The sequence below is a fragment of the Loxodonta africana genome, chromosome 1 (assembly GCF_030014295.1).
Source record: "Loxodonta africana isolate mLoxAfr1 chromosome 1, mLoxAfr1.hap2, whole genome shotgun sequence".
NCBI classification, from domain to species: domain Eukaryota; kingdom Metazoa; phylum Chordata; class Mammalia; order Proboscidea; family Elephantidae; genus Loxodonta; species Loxodonta africana.
Window position 1 is genome coordinate 222,674,649 of NC_087342.1, and position 24,161 is coordinate 222,698,809.

Sequence of the window (24,161 nt, forward strand, 5' to 3'; positions counted from 1 at the left end):
ACCCTACAGTAGAATTGCCCCATAGGATTTTCAAGGAGCAGCTGGTGAATTCGAGCCGCCAACCTTTTGGTTAGCAGCGGAGCTCTTAACCACCATGTCACCAGGGCTCCAAACAAGGTCTACCTGGCAGTGTTCAACTGAAAACAAGGTGTGGCTTTTGGCAAGTTACATAACCCTTCTAAGACTGTTTCCTAAATAATTTTTAGTCAATAAGATTCTTTTCCAGCTATTAAAAACTCTGATTTTGCATTGGGAAAAAAAAATTTTTTTTTTTTTTTTTTTTTGCATTGGTAGGGCTGCTAAAATCAGGACACTGCCAACACAGGTCCCAAACAACATCTAATCCACAGGACACAGAATATTTACTGATAGTCTTGCGGATGACTTTTCAATACGAATCAATGAAAGTAAATCATAAATTCTTAAAATGCAAGTCAAGGATCATTTCTCTGAGTATACCTTTTTATGCTGTTTTGGCTTTTGGAACCATAGCACAGTAAAACCTGCAAAAGCCGTAAGGCAGAAACCTGTCAGAGAAAGAAAACTCAAATATTTTCCAAAAAAACGAGTGATAGAAAAGTTTTCTGCCCTTTTAAAGGCAGGAAACTTGTAAGACCTGGAAAAACAAGGGCGTTCCAGCTCTCACAGTCTTCACTGTGTATTTCACAACTAAAATTGTAATAAATAAAAGTCAAAAAGGATGGAGGGGAAAAAAAATTGAATACATCCAAATAAATAAACCTACTGTATCTGAAATAAGTAACATGAACACATTGAAAGGGGATGTTACCCAATTAACTTCTGACCTATTCTTCCTCAAGCTAAGGAAAAAAAGGAAAAGAAGTATAAGTAGGTATTTAACTCTAGTTATTAGGTTTGTCTAGAATAATGACACGGGATAACAATTTTGAAACCACTTAATGCGTATTCTAGGCTTGAGCAATTAGTAAATGTATTGTGGATTATGAGAAACAGATTTTTCTTTGTTGTAGATGAGAGCTGCCAATATGGAAAGGCGGAGACAACAATGAACCCCGTGGTTTCGATTGGAATTGGAGGTATCAGTATGAACTCGGGTTTTTAATAATGATAGATTGATAGCTACAGAAATAGATAGATGTCTGTGTTTGTATTTCCTATCTCTGTACATTGAGAGGGCCTAGAAGCAATGAGCCCACCACAGCAATGAGTATACTAGCCCTCAGATCTTGGTTTCTAAATACTATTCTCCACTAAAAGGAACCAACTATCCTTGAAGAAATGAATGATTACAGGGCTGGGCCTTGGAAAGTACAGGATGATTCTAGAATATCTTCTTGTCCCAGAAAGCAAGGACCTACTCAAGGAATGACGGGACATGTGAAAATGGCTCCCACTGGCCAAATTGGGGATGATTTGAGAATGAAAAAGTAATAGTAACGGATTATAACCCACAGACGAAAAAGAATCCACGAGTCCATACTGTTAAGACATTTTAAAAATAACTAAGTGGAGGATAAAGGAAAGCTCTTTGTTAGACTAGAATGTTAACAGATGTAGAAAGGGTGGTGGAATTAGGAAAATCACTATTAGCACGCGCTGTTGTTATGACTGTTTCAGTCAGGCAAGATTGATAAATGGATGCTAAAACTAGAGGGTGAAAGTATGATGCAAGCGGGACATTGGCATAGTCTCAGCCCCTCTGTACAAGACACTCGGAAATTAGAAGTTTTACAGTGGACAAAACAAGGAATCAGTTACCAGGATGTACCTCCTGATATGATACACTACAATCACAAAATAAGATCTGCCAGATTGAGTTCACCTTCCTTTCACAAGATTCATTCCATTTTGAGGGGTATTAGGAAGCGACACATAATACTTAAGCACTCCATTGATGTAAACAGCATGCAAATAGCATATAAACCAAAAACCAAACCCAGTGCCGTTGAGTAAATTCCGACTCATAGTGACCCTACAGGACAGAGTAGAACTGCCCCATAGAGTTTCCAAGGAGCGCCTGGCAGAGTTGAACTGCTGACCCTTTGGTTAGCAGCCGTAGCACTTAACCACTAAGCCACCAGGTTTCCCAAACAGCACACAAGTACCATAAACACACAGCATACAAACAGCATCATGTGGCTCACACTCACCATTCCTCTATGACCTGGATGCTCTCCATTTTGGTGGTATGCGCCGGTCTTCCTGCACTGTCTCCTCGTTCTTCATTCCTAACGGTGAGGCTGCAACGTAGTATAACACTTTATTGTATCTACAGCAAGTTAATCTTTTTTTTTCAAAGAAAATAATACATCTTGCAGGAGAAATATCTCACAGAAGAATTTTATTTCCAAATCGGTGAAAACATTTAAAGTACAAAAAGAGCAATACCATTTTTAAATGTTGGGTAAGCTCATGTCATCTAGAGGAAAGAGAATAATTATTTAATAATTCAGAATCTCAAAAACTGAAGATACCTTTGTCCATTCTGACTCCATCCTTATATAATTTTAATTAGTAAAAACTCCTGAGACACTTGCATGATTATATACTTTAATATTTGATATATATCATTATGTTACTCTTTAAATGGAAAGTCATTTTGGCTCTTTATTAGTTCTATTCATAGTTTATTTTCCATTTATTTTTCTCCATTGATAGCTAAGAAGATAGAATGTATCAGAATCAAATGCAGATTTGCTAAATTTACATCCTCCTTCCCTGCAAACCAGGTTTTCTCTCACCCTGCCCGTCATTCCTCCATCCACTCAGGTTTGAACTACTGGATTTATATTTGACATTGTTTTTACCCTTTCACCCCATTCAGTCACTCTCCAAGTTTTCTATATTCTTATTTGACAAGTTCTTGAGAAGAACAGGCCAGGAACTCTGAGGATTCGGAGACGAGAGCATTGGATGGGAGGAGCCTGGGGAGAACTCTGTGGAACAGAGGTTTGGAAATTCTACAGATTAGCAGAGCTAGGGTAAACCCATGGGCTTTAGTGGCCCAGAACAAGAATAAAAATTGCCTGATTCAGGTAAACTGTAGCTGACTAGGGCCCTACCGTGGAATGACCAAGGTTCTAGGTGTCGGCTGGAAAGAATGGGAGAGGTTATGAGGAGATACTAAGAAGCAGGGTGGTGAAGATGGCTAAAGGACTTGCACAACTTAACTTCTAAGTTAACAAACTGATACCTTTGTCTAGAAGCCCAGGAGCTTCAGGAGAGTCTGTTAGAGAGCAAAAAGAAATTCAGATAGTACCTCTTTTCATTTGTTCTTTGTCCATTCGCTTATCCATTCAATAAGAGGCAATGGAAACTATCATTTTCTAGTGCCTGTTATGTAGCAGGCACTGTTAAGTGCCGGACACTTTTCTTTACCTTCAATTTTATTACCCTCATTTTATAGCTAAGGAAAGTGAGGCACAGGGCTGCCTAGTAGGTTGGCCCAAAGTCTAACACCAAATATGTGGTATGGCTGAAGTTTGAATTCAATAGTCAGACAAACCTATTATTTTTATTGAGTCCCTACTCTGAACCAAGCACTCTCATAGACACTGAAGCAATAAATTTGTTATGTGAACACAGAAGAGGGTCACTGACATGGTTGTGTGAGAGAGAAGGAGTTTAGGGGGAGAAGGCTCCCAATAAATAGTTATTCTTAAGCTGGAAGGTTTGGTAAGAGAAGACTAGACAATGTGACGTTAATTCTTTCTTACATTCTGAGGTGCAAGGGTAAGGATGAAGAGAATGCAGAAAAGAGTTTAAGGAAGGGGGGCTTGACGAATACGCCAACGTACAACTTAGGCAGAAAAACTTACTTGAGAAAGTGGAGGACCTGGGAAAAAGCCAACCCAACAGGAAATGGAAAGGATCCTTTAATCAGAAAAAGAACACAGCGAAGAAAACCATAGTGAAATAAACTGAATTCCATTCTAAGCATTTCTAGGGATAATGACGGGTTTCTTGGTGTAGATCCACAGAGAGAAAAGGACAAACTGCTTACAAAAGAGGTATAACCCAACGAATTCTGGGAAGTAGAAACTATAGCTAATTGTCACCCAAACACCCAACAAACTAGCTAGTGCTTGACTCCTGCCCTGCAGGGGAGGGAGGCTGCCATTTCACAGTGAGTGCTGCCAAGTGTAGGAGCGATGGTAGAGAGAGAGCGAGGAGGATTCACACAGTGTAGCAAAACTTTGTGTGTCTCTGCATGTGGGTTCTGTGAATGTGTGTGCAGCAGAGAATGAACTGGTTCAATCCCCTGCTTAGAATTTGCATTTCTACCCCAGATACACTGAATTAATATAGCATAAGAATGTATACATAGGAATCACCTGGGGAATCTTGTTAAAATGTAGATGTATACATAAGAATCACCCCGGGATCCTGTTAATATGTCGATTCTGACACAGTACATCTGGGGTGGAAACACAAATTCTTAGCAGGGGGTTGGACCAGAAAGAACCAGTTCGAAGCCCTGGTTTGCAGCTTGAGGTGGCCTAAGAAACCTGGTGGCGCAATGATTAAGTGCTTGGCTGCTAACCAAAAGGTGGGTGGTTTGAACCCACCAGCAGCTCCATAGGAGAAAAGACCTGGCATTCAGCTCCGGTAAAGATTACAGCCCAGAAACCCTGTGGGGCAGTTCTACTCTGTCCTAAAGGGTTGTTATGAATTAGAATGACTCAACAGCACACAACAACAGGAAATCTCAGTCCTCTAATACACTAAGATCATACATGTGTTTTAGAGGTGATTCCGTTAATTTCTCAAAGTATCTGAATAAGACTGCTTCTCTGAAATTTGATGCATTTTCAGTAATTATGGAAAAATAGGGAAGCCACTATTGACAATATTCTGTAAAATTCCCTGGGAAAAATTACTAATGTCAAAATGTATAAAACATGCATTGTTTTGAAATTCTTGAAAGATCTTATTTAAATAGGAAGTTAATACTCTGCCAAGCTCTACCAAGCTTGTATGTGACACACATACCCTTTACCAGGCTTGTATGTGACACACACATGAACACACTCACATCAAGACACTAGAAGAAGGCTTGAAAAAAAAATTCTTTCTCTGATTATATAATAAACTCCTTGAGAAGTCTTCTGTTATATTTCCACACAGTGTCCCACAGAGTACATCACACAAAATACCGGTATACCTCTTTTATGCAGTATCTTTTTTGAAAAATTTATCCTCCATTGTGCCTTCACTCTAGAAGCAACAAGTCTGGAATCCACATGCCTGATTCACAAGTTTCTGCACATGGATCCTGGCTCTTTTATCAGTTTCTGTGATATTTACAAACATCCCAAATGCCACCATATTACAGTGATCCTTAGGAAATACTGGGTTGTGTTTATATCTTTCGTTTCTACAGATGGTAAAATATGGACACCCATTTGTACTACAACTGCTTAATACCAGACATTCAACAAATGCTTAACTATTCACTGTTGGTTCCATTTCTTGATCTACAATTAGACACAGCCTGGTCCTGCAGGAAGACAGTGAGCTTTAGCAATTGGCAAATGTCCTTTGAATCAATCGCCCTTTAGTTCTGTTCTTAAAAAATTGGTTACAAGATTTCCATTATGGTTTCAGTTACCAATAGTCACTGATAGTGTCATCGCAAGATGAAGAGAAATGAAGGAAAAAGACCAGGAGGGCTGACGTTAGATTGGCATCTTCTCCTGGGAATGACTGATGTCTGTTGCCAATTACACCTGGCCTTGCTCTAAGCAACATTGGTTTTTTTTTTTTTTAAGGTAATATATTATTGAAAATATTTTCTCAGATATACATACACTTGTTATATGTGGTTGAGAAAAGCTCTAAAAGGAAAAAAACAAACCTACCAGTCATGAGAGATTGCATGGAGACACAGGCTTTTAACTTTTACTCTATAACATTTTCAGCTAATATTCCTACTTTTTCAACAACTAAATCCAGAAAGAGAACAGAATCCACACTGCAGAAGTTTTGATCAAAGCTTAAATATTTCGTGGAAGAAAATGCCAATAATGTAGGCTGAATATAATAAACATTTAAAAATCCCATTAGAGATTTTCTAGAATGGTGATGTTGCGAAGAAAAGTACATTCGGTACATTTTAGAGAATAAGGAAATATGCCCTCTTTGTGCGGGTGGATTTTTTATTTGTTTGTTTATGGAGGGGTTGGGTAATGGGAAGGGGAAAACATTGTTTGCTGCCAACTATAGAGTTTACCAGGGAGCCTGGTGGTGCAGTGGGTAAGCGCTTGGCTGCTAACTGAAAGGTTAGCAGTTTGAATCTACCAGGTGCTCCATGGGAGAAAGATGTGGCAGTTTGCTTCCATAAAAATTTACAGCCTTGGAGACTCTCTGGGGCAGTTCAGCTCTATTCTATAGAGTCGATATGAGTCGAATTGACTCGATGGCAATGGGTTTATTTGGTTTTATAGTTTACCTAATGACTTGTCACAGGTATGTGCAAGGCCTATTTTGGAAAATAGCTTGCTTTTGTAAGAAAAAAAACTGGTTCTTAGGGAGAACCCTTGAAACCATTGTAAATAAGATGAAAACTCTGCAGTAGTCATCATAACTTGGATAGAGGCTGGTCACAAAACCACAAATATTTACATAAAACTCAGCCAAAAAATCAATGTGATGCTTCCATTTAATACAGTATGACATCCAGACTCCAAGACAGAACCACTGTCATTGGTAAAAACAGATACCATTCAATATTTTAATATTCTCATACTTTTTTTTTTTTTTATGATATCAACCTTTTCTTTTTATTCAACAGCTTCTACCTCAAATTTCCCTTCAGGTTCCCATCCTTTAGGTTCTGAAAAAAATTGGTAGGTTATCCTTCAAATTCTTGGTTATCATCATTCAAATATCTTAGTAAAATACTACAGCTTTATTCAGGAGTCAGCAACAATTTACAAATATGTATTGAACACCTGGTTTATGCAACGTTCCCTGGGTTGGCAGGGCAAGATGACTAAGACAAAGGCTGTGCTGTTGAGGGGCTCAAACAGGTAAATCAACATCACGTGGCACTGTGATAAGAATTAAAATAGCTGTATGCATATGGTGTTTTTTAGATGCAGGTACAGTGTCTATACTTTTGCACGAGAGAATCGAGAAAGGCTTTGTAGAGGAGGTAATGATTAAACAAGGCTGAAAAATGAGCAGCTGTGTGCCAGATGGAGATCTAGACAAAGGGAATTCTAAGCAGGGGGGGAAAAATTGTGTTGAAGCTGGAAGTTGTAAAAAGGCGTGATATAAACGTGGCACACACTGGACAAATCCGATGTTTCAGGTGGGAGCAAGAGATTCAAACAGGCAGTGCAGTGTAATGTAATGGGCCAAGAAAACCATGAGGTGGACTCCCAGTCTAAAATACACCTCCTTGAATATGATTTTGGCAATGGATTTGGCCTTCTTGTGCACTAGTTTGCCATGCAGAATGGGGATATAATGGTAGTGACCTATTTCACAAGAATAAAGCAGAGAATAAAAACTTGTGACAAAAAGGCATGTTCTTACAAATGCTTACTTAAGAGCAAATCGGTTGCATATTAAATGACAATTCTAAGGTTACCAACAGCTTTGTATTGCATCTCGAGGAAACAGTCCTCCATGTTGCCATTATTATAAAACACTTCCTCATATGTTATCTACTTCTTCCTCACAACTGTCCTGTAAGGTAAGCAGGGATTTGTTATTCATCATTCCCATTTTATTTATAAGGAAACAATCACCAACGCTGGACTTATACCACACCTGCAACTAAGACATATCAGGGCTAGGACTGGAACTCATGTCTTCAGCTTTCTTGTCTCATGCTCATTTTGTCCATGCAATGCCACTTCTCTATGGACAAGTGTTAACTGTGGTATTTTACCTTTTAATTAATTACAAAGCTTGACTGCTCTTCAGTGTTTGGAATATGTAGACCTCCTATCACAAAGAAATGCACTGAGTGGGAATGCCCTCCCTGTAGGCATTTATCCCACTGCTATCGATAGTAGTTGTTGCCCAGATGACCGAGCAGACAATAGATGTTGGTGAGGAGTAACTTCTCAATTCCCTGGAAGTTGAGATTATCAGGAAGGAGCTGTTACAGAGGTTTTGGAAGCAAAGCCTGAAAGAGCAGGAGAAGAGCCCATACTGCTCATGACCCTGAGCAAGGTGTGGCGACTAGAAGGGCCTACCTGGGAAGTACAACTTCTTCTATCAGCAAAGAGAACTTGGGGAGAAGAGATGAGGAAAGGAGGAGAGAGTACAACAGATGCATTGCTTAGAAATGAGGACAAAGAGGCACCAGAAGGTGGGGCAGGAACTATGGAACAGCCAAAATTAAAGACACGTATGGCTCAGGTACGTCAAACCTGTGGCTTGAACCTCATCCCTTTCATGTCTATGTTTTTGTAATACAACCTGGTTTTGGGTGGAGATGGGAATGGTGACTAGAAATTTGTGTCCAGAAATGCTATACAACACTTGTCTAGAAAACAACATCAACAAACATTGCCCCCTTCTAAAGACTCCCCCTACATTTTATAATCGTGGATCGTATGTTATGGGGTCCCTGGGTAGAGCACACAGATAAGTGCCTGGCTGTTCATCCAAAGGTTGGGGGTTTGAATTCATTTAGAGGCTCTTAGAAGAAAGGCCTGGTGACCTAGTTCCAAAAGATCAGAGTCATTGAAAACTCTATGGAGCATAGTTCCACTCTGACACACGGGGGTGCTGTGAGTCAGAATTGCCTCAACAGCAGCTTTAATTTTTAATCATATGTCGTAAAACAAGTATTTCATTTGGCTTAAGCTTTTATTTTGGCAAGTAAAATGATCCGCTATTAAATATCTCCCCACTAGATGGCTGTGTTACCTTTTTAAAAATACCTTTTAATCAAATCAGAATAAAAGAAAACTGAAAAAGTTTTGGGGAGTAATTACTCTTGCTTAGAGGAAAAAAAAAAAATTCCTACATGGAGTTTTGATCATTATATCTTTCTAAGGAATGTGAAAAGAGTCATTCAGTTTTCCAGTGAGTGGAATAATCAAACTTGAATGGGATAAATTTAATCTTGGGAGGTGTACTTAATTGTATCCATCTATCCTTTCTGATATTTAGAAAATGTTCTGACTATTCCCCCGCCCAAAGTCATTTCTTCTTCCGACATACGATGACTGAAGATAAAGCTCCTCCCTTCCGGATACTTTCTCTTGGCTATCGATTTCTCTCTGTACCTGCTTCTGTTTAAAAAATGGATTTAAAAAATTTCCTCTTTTTATTTGTACTCAACTTGTTTTTCAAACTCTAAGGTATGAATTTTAGGTTCATCAACACATTAATTTGATTTAGAATGTCAAACTCATTTAATAAGTAACTACATGGTTAAAATCTGGATCCAGTCTGTAAGCTTACATTTCATTAGACAACCAAGGCTTCTTATTTGGCATAAACAGCCTGTTTTCCCCCCTTAAAAAGAGAATTACAGTAGTGAATATTTAGGTGTACTTTATCTACATAATACATGCTAATCATCAGAATTCTCTACTTCAGTTCTCAGGTTTATTGAAATCCTATTTTAAGCTCTTCTTTCAATCCACTGTCATTTTCTCTGTAAGTCATAATTAAGCTAGTGGATGCTTTTGTGGAAAAGAAATATCTTGGCTGTAAAAAGGCCAACTAGACTTGAATTTAGTTAGTAGGCACTATTATTAAAATGCCGTGTAAACCAAACCATAAGCATCTTTAAATGCATCAGTTAAGTTGGAGCTCAAGTTTCTGGTTTTGGTTAACTTGTGTCCCTATTATAAAAAAAGCAGAATGAGAAGGTTAGAACTCCAGCAGTTGGTAGTCAGAAATATATCTAGAGCTGGCAGGTTCATTTATCCATACATCAATCCGTCCATCCATCGATCTATCCCTCCAACCACCCACCCACCCACCCACCCACCCACCCACCCATCCATCCATCCATCCATCCATCCATCCATCCATCCATCCATCCATCCATCCATCCATCCATCCATCCCCAGTATTTTTCAGACACTTTGTGTATGAATGTGATTGAAGTCGATAATCCTGATCTACTGGGAAAGTTAAGCCCCGTATATACTGATCCTACAACTCTCTGGGAATCCTAGATTGTATGGTACATGCTCCAAGAGTGCTCTGGTTTATGCCTGGGCTGGCTGATGTAAGAGTTGGGGAGAAAGGGCACAATGATACAGAATGCAGAAACAGGTTTTGAAAGTTAACTGACAACACAGAAATAGAATGTCACCAAGCATACAGTGGCCATAAGGAGCCCTGGTGGTGCAATGGTTAAGTGCTTGGCTGCTAACCAAAAGGCCCGCAGTTTGAACCTATCAGGTATTCTGCAGGAAAAAGACCTGGCGACCTGCTCCTGTAAAAATTACAGCCTAGGAAACACTGTGGGGGAGTTCTACTATGTCCTGTAGGGTCGCTGTGGGTTGGAATCTACTCAATAGCACGCAACAACACAGTGGTCAAATCTGCAATCCTACAAAGTCTGACAAATTCCATCCACTATGAGACTTTCCAGGTGGTCAGATACGACACCTATCAGTAACAGGTTATTCAGGGGGCCCTGGCAGGTACTGAACACTAAGTTAAGTGATTTATATATTTTATTAACCATATTTTAGTGATAAAGAAACCAAGGCTCAGAGAGATTGTTACCTACCAAAGGTTTCACAGTTATGTGTTATAAAATTGGAACACACCCGGGTCTGTCTAATTCCAGTGCCACTGTTCTTTCCCTGTCCCGTGTTGCCTCTTGAAATTCGGCTCTATATGAGGGAGATATATTATTAGGATTTGTGTGCAATCTTAAATATGGTAAGACTAGATCTGTTTAGAATAAAGCAAATAAATATGTTATTCCGCTCTTAGTTACACAGTCAGTTAAAATGGTTCTGTATTTTTAAATAATTTGTGTTTGGTGGTACAAATGGTTAAGTGTTCAACTACTGGCTGAGAGGTTGGCAGTTGGAACACACCCAAAGGCACCTCGGAAGATAGGCCTGGCAGTCTGCTTCCAAAAAGTCACAGTCTTGAAAACTCTATGGAGCTGTTCTATTCTGCACACATGGGGTCACCATGAGTCGAGATTGACTCGTTGGCAACTAACGAATAACAATGCTGCTTTACACAAAAAAAGCAAAGCTAAAACTTTACTTTCTACCTAGAAAGAAGGAAACCAAAGACTCAAAGAAGAAACTAGTCTATAGGACTAATAGTCCACCACATTTTTACACAAATAATGTGTACCTTCTATGTTTGGTTTGCCAATGGCACCCTCCCTCCATGAGGTATTTTGACAAGCGCCACTATGCCAATTTTTTTCTATATGTTGTTTAAAAATTTGCATAATATGTTTATGAAAATACCTCGCAGGGGGAGGGCATGATTGGCAAACAAACAGATGGTGCACACTATTTGTGTAAAAATATAGTACATGAGCCATAGCCTCACCTACGCTGAGACCAGAAGAACTGGATGCTGCCTAGCTACCACTACTGACCATTCCAACCAGGAACACAATAGATGCTCCCGGAAAGAATGGGCAAAAGTGTAGAACGAAATTAAAATCCCTTAAATAGGCCAGACTTACTGGACTGGTAGAGACTAGAAGAACCCCCAAGACTACTGCCCTGGGCTACCCTTTAAACTTGGAACTCAAACCACCACTAGTGGTCACCTAACAGCTAAAAGACAGAGAGGCTCATAAAATAAATATCACCCATGAGTACTGTGCTCCGGTAAACAATCATCTAAATGAGACCTAACAGTCAACATTCACCCTAGAGAAGGTAAGGGGGGACAAGGAAGCTAGATTAAGGGAAACAGAACAACCAGAGTGTAAATAAAGAGAATGTTAACACATTGTGAAAAGTGTAACCAGTGTCACTGAATACGTATAGATATTATTAAAGAGGACCTAATTTGCTTTGTAAATTTTCTCCAAAAACAATAAAATATTTTTTTAAAAAGTACTTATTTCCATCATACGTAGCAGAACTGTCATAACCTCATTTTTGTATTATTTTTGACTAGGAGGATTTGAGAGAAGTTCTGAAACAGTCCAAATAGCTAAAAAATTTAGCCTGGATTCAAAAGGGTTGAATTTCGTATTGTCTTAGAAGCTGAACTGACTCTATAGTTGGGTTTGGTTTTTTGGTAAGTGAAGATGGGAAGTCCAACTTGACATAAATTGAACAGTCAGCCTGAAGGATCACATTGTCTCAGATCTTTGTGAAAGGCCTCCCTCATTTTCTCTGTCAGTACCTCTTCTCTCTCCAATTTCCTCCTCCTTCTGCACCTTGAAGAGAAGCCTGATTCTTAAAAAGTTGATCAATAACCTCCGGTGGACCAGACCACAGTATGCGTTTTGATTCTGATAGCATTGGGAACCCTAGTGTACTTGCAACCCGGCTCCATTGCTCATGTCCTGTGTCCTTCTCTGTGAACTTCTACTTTCTTGACTTCTGGGACACCTCATTGTGTGTGTGGCGTGCTACCTCTCAGACTCTCTCTTCTCCAGGTTCCTTGTCTGCAGCTCTTCCACTGCTTTCTCTTTTATATGCTGGTTTTCCCTGAGGTTTCAGTCCTCAGCTCTCTGCACCTCACACTGGAGGGTTCTCCAGTGCTCTCATGCTCACCTTACTATGGATGAGTTGTGTCCCCCAAAAATATTTGTTGGAATCCTAACCCATATACCTGTGGATATAATCCCATTTGGGAATAGGGATTTTTTTTTTTGGTATGTTAATAAGGCCATATCAGTGTAGAGTGTATCCTAAACCTAATCACTTCTGAGTTATAAGGAGCAACGGAGACAAGAAGCACAAATGGGGGAAGATAGATGCCACCTGAAGATCACCAAGGAACTGAGGAAAGCCAGGGAGGGCTACAGAAGCTGAAAGGGACAGGATCTTCCCCTAGAGCCAACAGAGAGAGAGCCTTCGCCTAGAGCTGGAGTCCTGATTTGGACTTAGAGCCCCTGAACTCCTGAGAAAATAAATTCTTATTCTCTAAAGCCACCCATTGTGGAATTTCTGTTACAGCAGCACTAGAAGCTAAGACATACCTCATCTTTCAGCTGCCCCTTGTGTGCAAATGACTCCCAGATGTCACGTTTAATCTAGACTTGCCCATGAGCTTCAGACTCATTTACCCAAGTAACTCAGGCACATCAAACACATCAAGTCAAAAATGAACTCATCATCATCTTACCCTTGGCCTAAACAGCTTCCTATTCCAGTGTTCTCTCGTTTGATGGAACCATCATAAATCCAGACACTCATGCCAGTGACATGAATTATCCTTCCCTCCTCTCTATTATCTGTCACCCCCATCTTCCATGCAGATCTCTTCCTCTGAAGGCACTGCCCAACCGCAGTCACCTAAGTCTCCTTCCTGTTCCCTCAGGACTCTTGGGCTTCGTCTGCATTGACACTCCCTCTGAGGACACTCTTATTTCCTTTGGACTGCCTTCATGCATCATGCATTCTCCTCCATTCTCAAACCCTTTGTGGCCCATATTCTCCCTCTAGCCCTGTCACCCTGATCTCTGTGGGCTTCCTCCCTTACTCGCCGCAGGCCCAGGTGGGGCTGGCAGTTGTTCCTTTTCCACATCCTCTGACATTTCCCTTCTTTGCCTCTCCTTATCTACTTCCACCTGTGTGTCCTTACTGTGGACTCTCCCCTCTCCTTCTCACTCTCCATCTCAGGGGGATCATGCCATAGGTGTCCCAGGACGCCCGGCACAACACTTTCTTGGCTCCCCGCTGAAGAAGCTCGCACTGGCTGTGGGCTACCTTCCCTTCTGAGCTGGCTCTTGCCTTCTGACCTAAATTAATCTTCTTCCTCCCGTTCTTTTCGGGTTCATTGTTCTTCTTTCTCTATCCTAAATAAGACTGGGCATATTTCATCTCTCATTTCTCTCCCATCCATCTTTCAATTTCTGATCTGGATACTGCAAAGTAACATTTAGAAAAATATGTACTTACATTAAACGCAGACTCAAAGAGAGAATATGGGGTGCCTCTGATGGAAAAGGGTCAGTTCTAATGTTGGCAGCTTTAAAATAGATAGCACTCTGATCATATGTAGCAAAGACTTGGCAGAGGCAGCTTTAATATTAACTCTTCTAGAGGGATTATCAAGGGAATAATGCCAAATACTCATATGTAGATTCAATTGATTATTGAGAATTTGTTCCCCATCATTGTAGAGGTGGGGAAAACCTGATGAAGCACAACGGGGCGAGGCACATAGTAGGCATTCAATCAGTAGTGAATTAGTGAATGAATAATGACATACATCTGTACCCTTTGAGTCAATTCTGGCTCATAGCGCCCTATAGGACAGAAGAGAATTGCCCTATAGGGTTTCCAAGGAGCAGCTGGTAGATTCAAACTGCTGACCTTTTAGGTTAGCAGCCAAGCTCTTAACCACAGTACCACCAGGACTCTGAATGACATAGAATGTCCCTAATCCTAAAGTCCACATTTTGCTTTTGTGTATATGGCTTGGGGAACCTGAGTTCGTTTTGGTAGATGTCTTTTGTTGTTGATTTTGCTTCTGTTGTTAATATGTGACTTAGGATACCCCATGCGTTACAGAGTAGAACTGTTCCATAGCATTTTCTTGGCTTCAATCTTTACGGAAGTAGATCGTCAGGCCTCTTTCTTCCACGGTGCCACTGGATGGCTCTGAACCACAAGCCTTTTGGTTACCAGCTGAGTACAACCAGAGACCTCAGTAGATGTCTTTTGATTAAGTGAGCTTTAAAGTTCATATAATGTGTAGAAGGAAATGCTGGTGGCATACTGGCTAAGAGCTATGGCTGCTAATCAGAAGGTTGGCAGTTCAACTCCACGAGGCACTTCTTGGAGACCCTATGGGGCAGCTCTACTCTGTCCTATAGGGTCACTGTGAGTCAGAATCAACTCAGTGGCAATGGGTTTGGTTTCTGGAATGTATAGAAAATATTTAAAAAAATTTACTTATGCCATGGCTAGAGGGAATTTCAAAACTGATGAATTCTTTGTAAGTGATATTTATGAGGATCTGGTTACAAGTACTTTGGAAATCCTGTGCAGAAAAAACTGTTTCACAGAAAAAACTTATGCTATTTTTTTTTACCATATGGGATGAATCAGCTCTCTGAGGGCGAGGGCAACAGGTACAGGAGAGTTTATCCGCTAGTGCTTCAGAGGAAATGATTCACCTGCCATGTGGGAGCAGTTTGATTACCAAAGAGGGGTTTCTTCACTGTAGAGCAGACGCGGATTATTGTTTTTCCTTTCAAAAAATATCCTTTGACTTTTAAAGCGTGCTTCTGAGTATTTCCATTGGTAGGGAGCTAAAGTGTGACAGTGCCAGAGGATAAAATAGGATGTTATTTTTGTTATTTGAACTATAGGGTGTTATTTTTGTTATCTGAACTATAGACGTTGTGGTGCTTATTAAAAAAATGGAGGAAGCAGGCACCAAAGCATGTTTCTGAAATGCTTACCATTTACTTAGATTGATCCCATGGCCTGGGAACTCTGTTAACTAATGAGCCCCAAAGGGAGACAAGTTTAGCTTTCACAGGGCTCGTTAATTTACTAAATTCGGTCTATGACCGATCTTTCCTGAGAAGAATGAAGAATCCAGTGCAGTGGGCCAAATCTTGTAGGCGATGCTCATTAAATGCGTGAGATTGTGAATTTGATGAAAAGTTAAATTTGATATACTTGTAGAAGAGTCTGCAAAATAAGAACCTTTAGAAAAGGCTCATATCAAACCTGGAAATGAAAAGTTTGGAGGTGTCATATTATGATGGTTAAATTTATTTATGTGTCAGCTTGACTAGACAATGATGTCCAGTTGTTTGATCAACCACTAGTCTAGATGTTGCTATGAAGGTATTTAAATGTGATTAACATCTACAATCAGTCTACTTTAAGTAAAGGGAATTATCCTCCATAGTGTGGGTGAGCCTCATCCTTAAGAGCAAAAGCTGAGGTTTCTCTGGGAGAAAACTTTGTCCCTCAAAACAGTAATACTGATACCCTCCTGGCACTTCTAGCCTGCTTGCCTATGGATTTTCAACTCAAGACTGCAAAAGTTTCTAGTCTCCTGACTGATCTATGAATTTTGGACTTGCCAGCTCCCACAATCACTTGATACATCCATCCATCCAATCCTTCCAATCCATCCATCCATCCAATCCTTCCTTCCTTCCTTCCTTCCACCTATCTATGTAAAGTATCTCTTCTATTTGTGCTGTTTCTCTGGAGAACCTTGGCTGATACATATATCAAAGTAGAAAGAACAATGGACTGGAAATGAAGAGAACTGTCCTGTCACTAATGAGCCCAGTGACAATAGCAAGGCTTCAGTTTCCTCATCCGTAAAATTAGGAACCACATTTTCCTAACTTTTTTTAGCAAGGACAATTTTTTTTTTCTTCAAAACAAAACCTTATACCTAGGCCCACTATGTGAAATTGCTCAAGACAGGTCATTCTTTAGAAATTGCAAGTGGGGAGTCCAGGGCTGTAGCCAGTAATGCTTCTGTCCTCCACTACCCCAAAACCATTCCCTCACCACCATGCAGTATCAAGCCAAGGGCAGTGTGAAAATTTTTGAGAGATGATAGCTGAGATCTCTTAAAAGTTCTAATTTTTATGATGACATATGGAAACCTTGCTTGATGGGACACTGCCAGAAGCAACTAGTATTAAAAGATAGGGATTAGCACTGAAAGATGATATTTGAAAAAAAATTCTGGGTTATTTTCATGTAACTTCTGATGTTAGGAGAGGGTTAGTAGGACAATTTGGAAATTAGCTTTAAGCTCAAAATAAACTTTGAAATCCCTACCCTCTTCTTTCCTCTTGATACACCTCGTGTTTGTGTGCACACAGCAGCTTCTATTTACGATGGACTTTCACACACGCCCTCTGGTGTGTACCTGAACAACCTCACTGATTCATGCTGTGCTGGCCAGCAGCAACTTTGTGAGGAGCCCACATCTTCTAGAGGTTTCTTTATGAAGAGAGGATAAGGAGGTTACGACTCGAAGAGGCAAATCATTCGATTTGAATCCTGACAGGATAGAAGCGTTAAGTTTTGCCATTCTCAACCTTGATCCTCTAGACAAGTGGTCTTGACAAAACTCTCTCTTTGCCTGGTCAGGAACAGCTTAGTTCCATGTATAGAAGGGCTTATAAATTTATACACTGTGTATTTTATGGACTACACTGAGGCATCCATTACCCACTTATGTAAGACAGGTTAAGATGGTTTAGAGTTCATTCCTGTGTTTTCTCTTCTTGAAGTGGAGGGCTGTGAGGAAAAAAGGGGGAGATAGGGAGAGACTAATTTGGAGAAGTTGCTTTCTTGTCAGAGAGAGAACTCACCAGTTTAATAAGTCACTGTGAAATATACCCAAACTTTTTAGAATTTTGAAGAAAACTGTGAAAACATTCAGTAGTTATATACTTACTCTCTGTTATCATCCCTTAAAATAATGAGTAGTGGCAATTTTATAAGGACAAAAATAAATTTAAAAAAATAGGAGAGAGCTGACAGTGAAATATGAATGGGAAAAGTAAATTTGCAGGAAATATATTGTTAAAAAACCAATAACATGAAGTTTGATAAGTCATTTACATTTATTACTAGATACAAAAATTTATTTTCCTAGCACTCTATTTCCTTAACAGGAAGTAAAATCAGCCACATGACAACTGCTCCTATTCAGGAATGACAGTCACTTCATATTTTGATTTCTAACTTTTTTTTGGGGGGTCCATAAATTGCATTTTTGAAGAAGTGTTTCTTTTTTGTTCTGCTCCTTTGACCTAGCCTGGAAAATTTGAAAAACATTTTTTTCTTTCTTTTTCACTCAAATAAGCCTTTAAATTTTTTTCCCCTAATCTCTAAGCACAAAAATAATAATTTTAAAAATGCATGTGTAAAGGACGTTTTCATTTGAAATAAGGCAAACAGTCACAATTACAATCCATAGTTCAAGATAATTTTACTTTTATCTTTTTTATATCAGTTGTTTATATTAGAAATTTCCCATAATTTGTCAAATATAGAAGGGACTATAATTTATATGCTGTACACTGTATCGCCCAGGCTCAGACATTCATTGCTTATAACTAACAAATGCTGTTTCCAAAGACTTCTGATACTCTAGAACACTCCTCCAATGCACCATGTTTGCAGAGCCAAATACGTGCCCCCCTAGCAGTGTGGAAAGTTAATGCAGCTTCTAAACTTGTTTTGTTCTCAGCCCATAGTCTATGTTCTGTGACAATCTGATGCTCATAAACTAATGTTGAATGTCTTGTTAATAAATACAAACTTCAAAAATTGATAAAAGCAAGTCTCTCTAGATATCTACATGGCAGAGAAAAGCCATGTATCTCACTAAATATTTGTTTGACTGCAAATACAGCACAACAAAATGGGGGTACTCTATTTTGGTGTTTTAATCTTGAAACAATTTAGAAATAAGTTTTGGTAGGCAAATAAGATCATATATTGATGACTGGAACATGGCAAAGTGCAAAGAAGAAATATAAACATAATTCTGTCACTGTGTGACAATGTATTTGTAACATTTTATACAGAATTTAAAACAAAATAGCTTTCCTTTCTGAGGTAATTTTTGTATTATATTCATAAGCTGATCTTATTTTTTTTAAGCCAACTTTTCTTTATTATTATTATTTCAAGGCAACTCATTTTTAAAGAGCTTTTATTCCAATATGAGGTGCTGCATAGCCCAATGAGCTAACCCTTATTAAATGCCAACTATATATCAGGTACTGTTATACTGTTCTAAAGTCTTTCTGTGTATTATCTCATTTAATTTTTACAACAGCCTTATGAGGTAGGAATTCTTATTATCATCATCTGGCAGAGGTGGAATCTGAGGACCAGAGAGACTAACTTGTCAAGGTCGCATAAGTAGTGACAGGTGAAGAAATGTCTGACTTCAGAAGAATCTTAAAGGTAGGTCAGAATTACCTTAAACCATCCAAATTACTTCCAGATTCTGGATTTGGGATTTCCTAGAATGGACCATGGATTGTTCATCATCAGGGATTCTATTATTGTATAGTACTTTTCATGTTCTACTGTGGCCACCATGATATAATATTATACCACCATATCATAAAAATAACCTCAGTTGGTGTTAGGAAACTGTAGAGGTCATACCCGAGAAGAGGACTCAAGCCTCTGAGCCTTTCTTTAAGATTTTGAAATAGGTCAGGAAGATTCAGAAGACCACTGCTAGTCCAGAAGATCTGTTCTGAAAATTTAATCTTAAAGGACCCCAAACTTGTGGTTTTAAGGAAAGTTCCATTAAGTCTAGCATCCTCCTGGGAGATGTCATCTGCATAAATCTTGGAACTCTGGGACCTACATGCTTCCTTACTTACAGGCATTTTGGGAATTTGGAACTGGAGAAGGTTCTCTGAGGTGCCCGAATCATGCACATTTAGTACTGGAATGGACACAGCTGTCCATTCTTCATTATTTTGCCAAAGAGAAAATCAAAGAACAAAGAGATTAAGACTTTCCACAATGTCATGGCCTGTGAGTGCTCAAGTCGCAATGGAAAGTAGGCTTTTTGGCTCTTATTTCAGCATTTTTCATTAACTGACTTAGCCTTCACACCAGGCAGAGCCCCTGACCTCCTAGATTTGTGGGTGCAAGTTGGTAGCACTTCTCTCTCTGTCCTTATTGGCAGGAGATGTGGGCTGAGGTTGACACTCTGACCCAGCGCTATCTGGTTATGCAACTGATATCTAGCCCATAACTACAAAATTATATTCCATACATCTTCTTAATGTTCTTGCACATTCTGTAACACTGGAAATTATTGTTAACTGTTAAATACCCGTTGCCATCTCTTCGATGCCAACTCATAGCCACCTTATAGTCATAACTGTTAAATAGATACCTATATAACCATAATCTTTATTTTTATTCACATCGTTAAGAAGCATGGATGGAGAAGGACATGATATAAAATAATTATTTCATTCTTTACCTTACTGTCAATTTAAATGTAGATTCTGAGGAAATACTATATTTTGCTTGTGAAAATTTTTACATTAAACCGGTGATAGTCTTCAACAATTCCTACTTGAAAAGGAAAAGGAAAAGAAAGAAAAACAGACCTGTTGAGAAGTTTCTGTGGTCCCAGGAACTAACATGCACATTCATTCTAGTTATTACCTAGCTCAGGTGTGGTATCATACAGGTAACAAGACATACCAGGAGCAGCTGCAACAACAGCACCAGCAAAAGCAACATGTGTTGTTGGGCCTCTGGTTTCCAGGTGCTTGAGACATAGCAGGTGTTCCTTCATTTTGTGTCTGCTGCCTTTTTCGCATTTCAGCTACTTCAGTACCCAGCTGGCTGAAGGAAAAGAAAAAGCATGAAAGTATGAAAAAAAAATTAGCATAAAGATAAATTGCCTATGCTGAATGAAGCCTCCTTTAGTTAAAAGGGGGAAATAATTTTTAAAAAGGTAAAAACAAACTTTAGCAGTCAAACTAAATATTCTCAGGGAAAAAAAAATTAGGAGAGTATTCTAGAAACTTTAGGGACAAACTTCTATCATTATCTGCTGCATAAAATTATAGTAATGATCATGTTGCCAGGTAATCAAAATCAGCTGATAAGGTAAATATAAGTTTTGAGAATATATTTTTAACCTCCCTTCTGCGCTGAAGAATGACTAAATCTGCTTTCCTGCATGAAGATCTTTAAATGTTTATAAAAAAAAAAAAAATGTTTATAGGGAATGTGTATAACTCATTTCTCCACTAATGTTTACAGTAAGGGTAATGAGCTTTACAATTTTTACAAGGCTTCTAGCTATATAAAATTGTGAGGAAGATCAAGTTTGTTTTTGGTGCTTTCTCACCTCCTTTTAAAACACTCAATCTCCTTTTTGCACTTCTGACTCACCCTTTGGGGCCTAATCTTGATAATGTTGCCAAAGGACCTTTATTCTCTGCTAGGTGTCACTGTTGCAAGGGTATCTGCTTCCCTTCTCCCACCCTGGAAGGCTTATTTGCATTTTAATAGAATATTGTGAAAAGAGAAAATGTCATCGAATTTCAGGAGAAATTACTTTGGTGGAATTTATCGTGGCAGATAAGAAAAATATTGGGATAGAGGATGTCCCATCTGCAGCTTGGCCAAGCAGGCCAAACAAATGGCCACCAACTTATAGGAACAATCCTATTTAGAGTTTTAATGAGGATCAAAAAAATCAAAAGTTTTGTTCTTGTAGAATAGTATAAAATTTAGAATGACCTCTTAGAAAAAAGGAAATCATTCTACTAAATGACATTTTCATAAATATGCAATGCATGCAAAATCATACACATAATATTGTCATCACTATGTGTTGTGGGAGGAAGACTTGGTGATTTGTTCCTGTAAAGATTACAGCCTAGAAAACCCTATGGGGCAGTTCTTTGTCACATGGGGTCACTATGAGTTGAAATTGACTCGATGGCACCTAACAACAATAGTTAGCCATATATACAACCAATGAGTAATTCCTTTCCTGTTTATACATTGAATACATTTTCCCATATGCATATAAAAACATTAATTACAGTGTTTCTAATATCCTAGATTGGAAAACATAATTTTATTAGCTATATGATGACACATCAAACAGCAGTTAAAACGAATAACTTAGATCTATTTGAATCAACTTGGGCAGATTGCAAAACAATATTGAACTGAAAATATAAAACAATATTGAACTGAAAATATAGATGCAAATTATTAAATACGGAATTGTATCATCAACACAATTCTCAAAAATACACAAAATGATATTATATATTTTTTCTAGACAATATATGTAGCAAAGTTATAAAAGCATGAAGTGGACCCATGATTTTGGGAATGTCATTGGAGAAGGAAACCCTGGTGGCGTAGTGGTTAAGTGCTATGGCTGCTAACCAAAGGATTGGCAGTTTGAATCCACCAGGTGCTCCTTGCAAACTCTATGGGTCAGCTCTACTCTGTCCTATAGGGTCTCTGTGAGTTGGAATCGACTCGACTGCACTGGGTTTGGTTTGGTTTGGTATAGGAGAAGAAAGCTTTTTAATTAAATCTGGTCTTTTCCTTAAGAAAGATGTGGAGCAAAAACAACAAAATATTAACATTGTTTAATTGAAAAATTGTGTATAAGAGTATTTGTTTAATTATCTTTTGTACCTATCTGTATTTAAATTTTTTCTTCAGATATATACACACACATATGTGCACATGTATACAAACACACAAGTGCAATAATAATTTGTACCAGACAGGTCCTATCTGTGTCCCAGAAATCTGCAGAAAGATTCAGTAGTTTTCTTGAGAATTGGACACCTTAATTTTCCTACTGTTAAACATTCATTCTGAAAAATTCAGAGGGTGTCCACTGATACAGGTAATCTCTGGAAATGTTACATTTGAAATCACTGTAAACCACCCCCCCCAAAACAAAACAAAACAAAACCTGTTGCCACTGAGTTGATTCCAACTCATAGTGACCTACAGGACAAAGCAGAACTGCCCCATAGAGTTGCCAAAGAGTACCTGGTGGATTTGAAATGCTGACTTTTTGGATAGCAGCCGTAGCTGTTAACCACTACACTACCTACCATGTTAGATTTGTAGGACCCTTCATTGTCTTCTATGTCTATAGTAGATTCACAGTACATACTGCTTATTGATGGGGGTGAATATGAAAGATTCCTCTTAATAAAAATAAAAATATCTGTTTTCCAAAGACAGTGGTTTGGAAGTATTGCATAGGATTCAGTCCTAAGGCACACTGTCAAGTTTGAACAGTGCTCCTCATTCTTCAAAATTTCCCTAAAGAAAGATGAAAGTAAACTCTTATCAAGGAAGCCTGGAGAAGTGAAGCCTGAATGGCCCACTGCAATGTAAGGACTCATATTTTATCCTAAAAATCCATATAAAATTTGCTTGATATTTTGATATATTCATGTGTAAATAAGAATAATAGCTTTATATCCCCTAACTGGAAGGAAAAGAATGTTCCTACATCTTTAATGGCCAAGATGTTGTTGTAGTGCTGAGATAATCTATTTTGGAAAATGGGCTGAATTGGAAAAGAACTAACTCTACACATCAAAATTAGTGATTTCTTATATCACTTTCAGTGCCATAATATTTCTAGAACTCAAAATTACAAATATACAAGTGGCAATGTTATGGACTGAATTGTGTCCCCCATGAAGTTAAGTCTCAACCTCTGTACTCAATATGTGACCTTGTTTGGGGAAATACGGCCTTTCTTGGAAGATACTATCAGTTAAGACATGGCAAAGTAAGGTGGGTCCTAGTCCTAATCCTTCTGAGTGATATTTTATAAAAGCGGAGGACCTAGAGTCACACACAGGGGGCAGATACCATGTGAAGATCCATCCACGAGCCAAGAAACACCAAGAAATGTCTAGGGCTACCAGAAGCTGAAAGAGACAAAGAAGATATTCCCCTAAAGCGAACAAAGACAAAGCTTAGTTCTGCTGACACCCTGAATTCAGACTTCTAAGTCTCCAAAACTCTAAGAAAATAAATTTATGTTCTTCAAAGTCACCCACCTTATGGTATTTCATTATGGCAGCCTTAAAAAAATTGCCTTAGTTATCTAGTGCTGCTGTAACAGAAATACCACAAGGGGGTGACTTTAACAAAAAGAAATTTATTTTTTTTTACAATTTAGGAGGTAGAAGTCTGAATTTAGAGTGCCAGTTCTAGGGGAAGTTTTTCTCTCTGTGTCTGCTCTTGTCAGCTTCTATTCTTAGGTTCCTTGGTGATCATGTGGCATGTATCTTCCCCTCCATTTCTGCTTCCTTGCTTAATCTGCTCTTTTATATCTCAAAAAAGATTCACTTAAAACACACCCTACACTAATACTGCCTCATTAACATAACAAAGAAAACCCATTACCAAATGAGATTATAATCAGAGGAATGGGAGTTAGGATTTACAACTCATATTTTGGAGGACACAGTTTAATCCATCACAGAAACTAAGACAGGCAGAACACCCCCACCCACCCATGACACACTCCAAAGCTGC

At 38.8% G+C, this 24,161-nt stretch overlaps 1 protein-coding gene across 3 annotated transcripts in view; it reads right to left on the reverse strand.

Annotated features, from left to right (window-relative positions):
* The window catches only part of RGS17 (regulator of G protein signaling 17), a 128,859-nt gene that overhangs the window by 19,388 nt on the left and 85,310 nt on the right, over window positions 1-24,161 (reverse strand). For all 3 annotated transcript variants that reach the window (XM_064292407.1, XM_064292406.1, XM_064292399.1), the window contains 2 exons: window positions 20,313-20,456; window positions 2,133-2,222 (listed from right to left, as the gene is read on the reverse strand). In XM_064292407.1, the coding sequence (XP_064148477.1) occupies window positions 2,133-2,222; window positions 20,313-20,431 (209 nt within the window). In that variant the 5' untranslated portion in view covers window positions 20,432-20,456. The remainder of the gene's footprint in view (window positions 1-2,132; window positions 2,223-20,312; window positions 20,457-24,161) is intronic.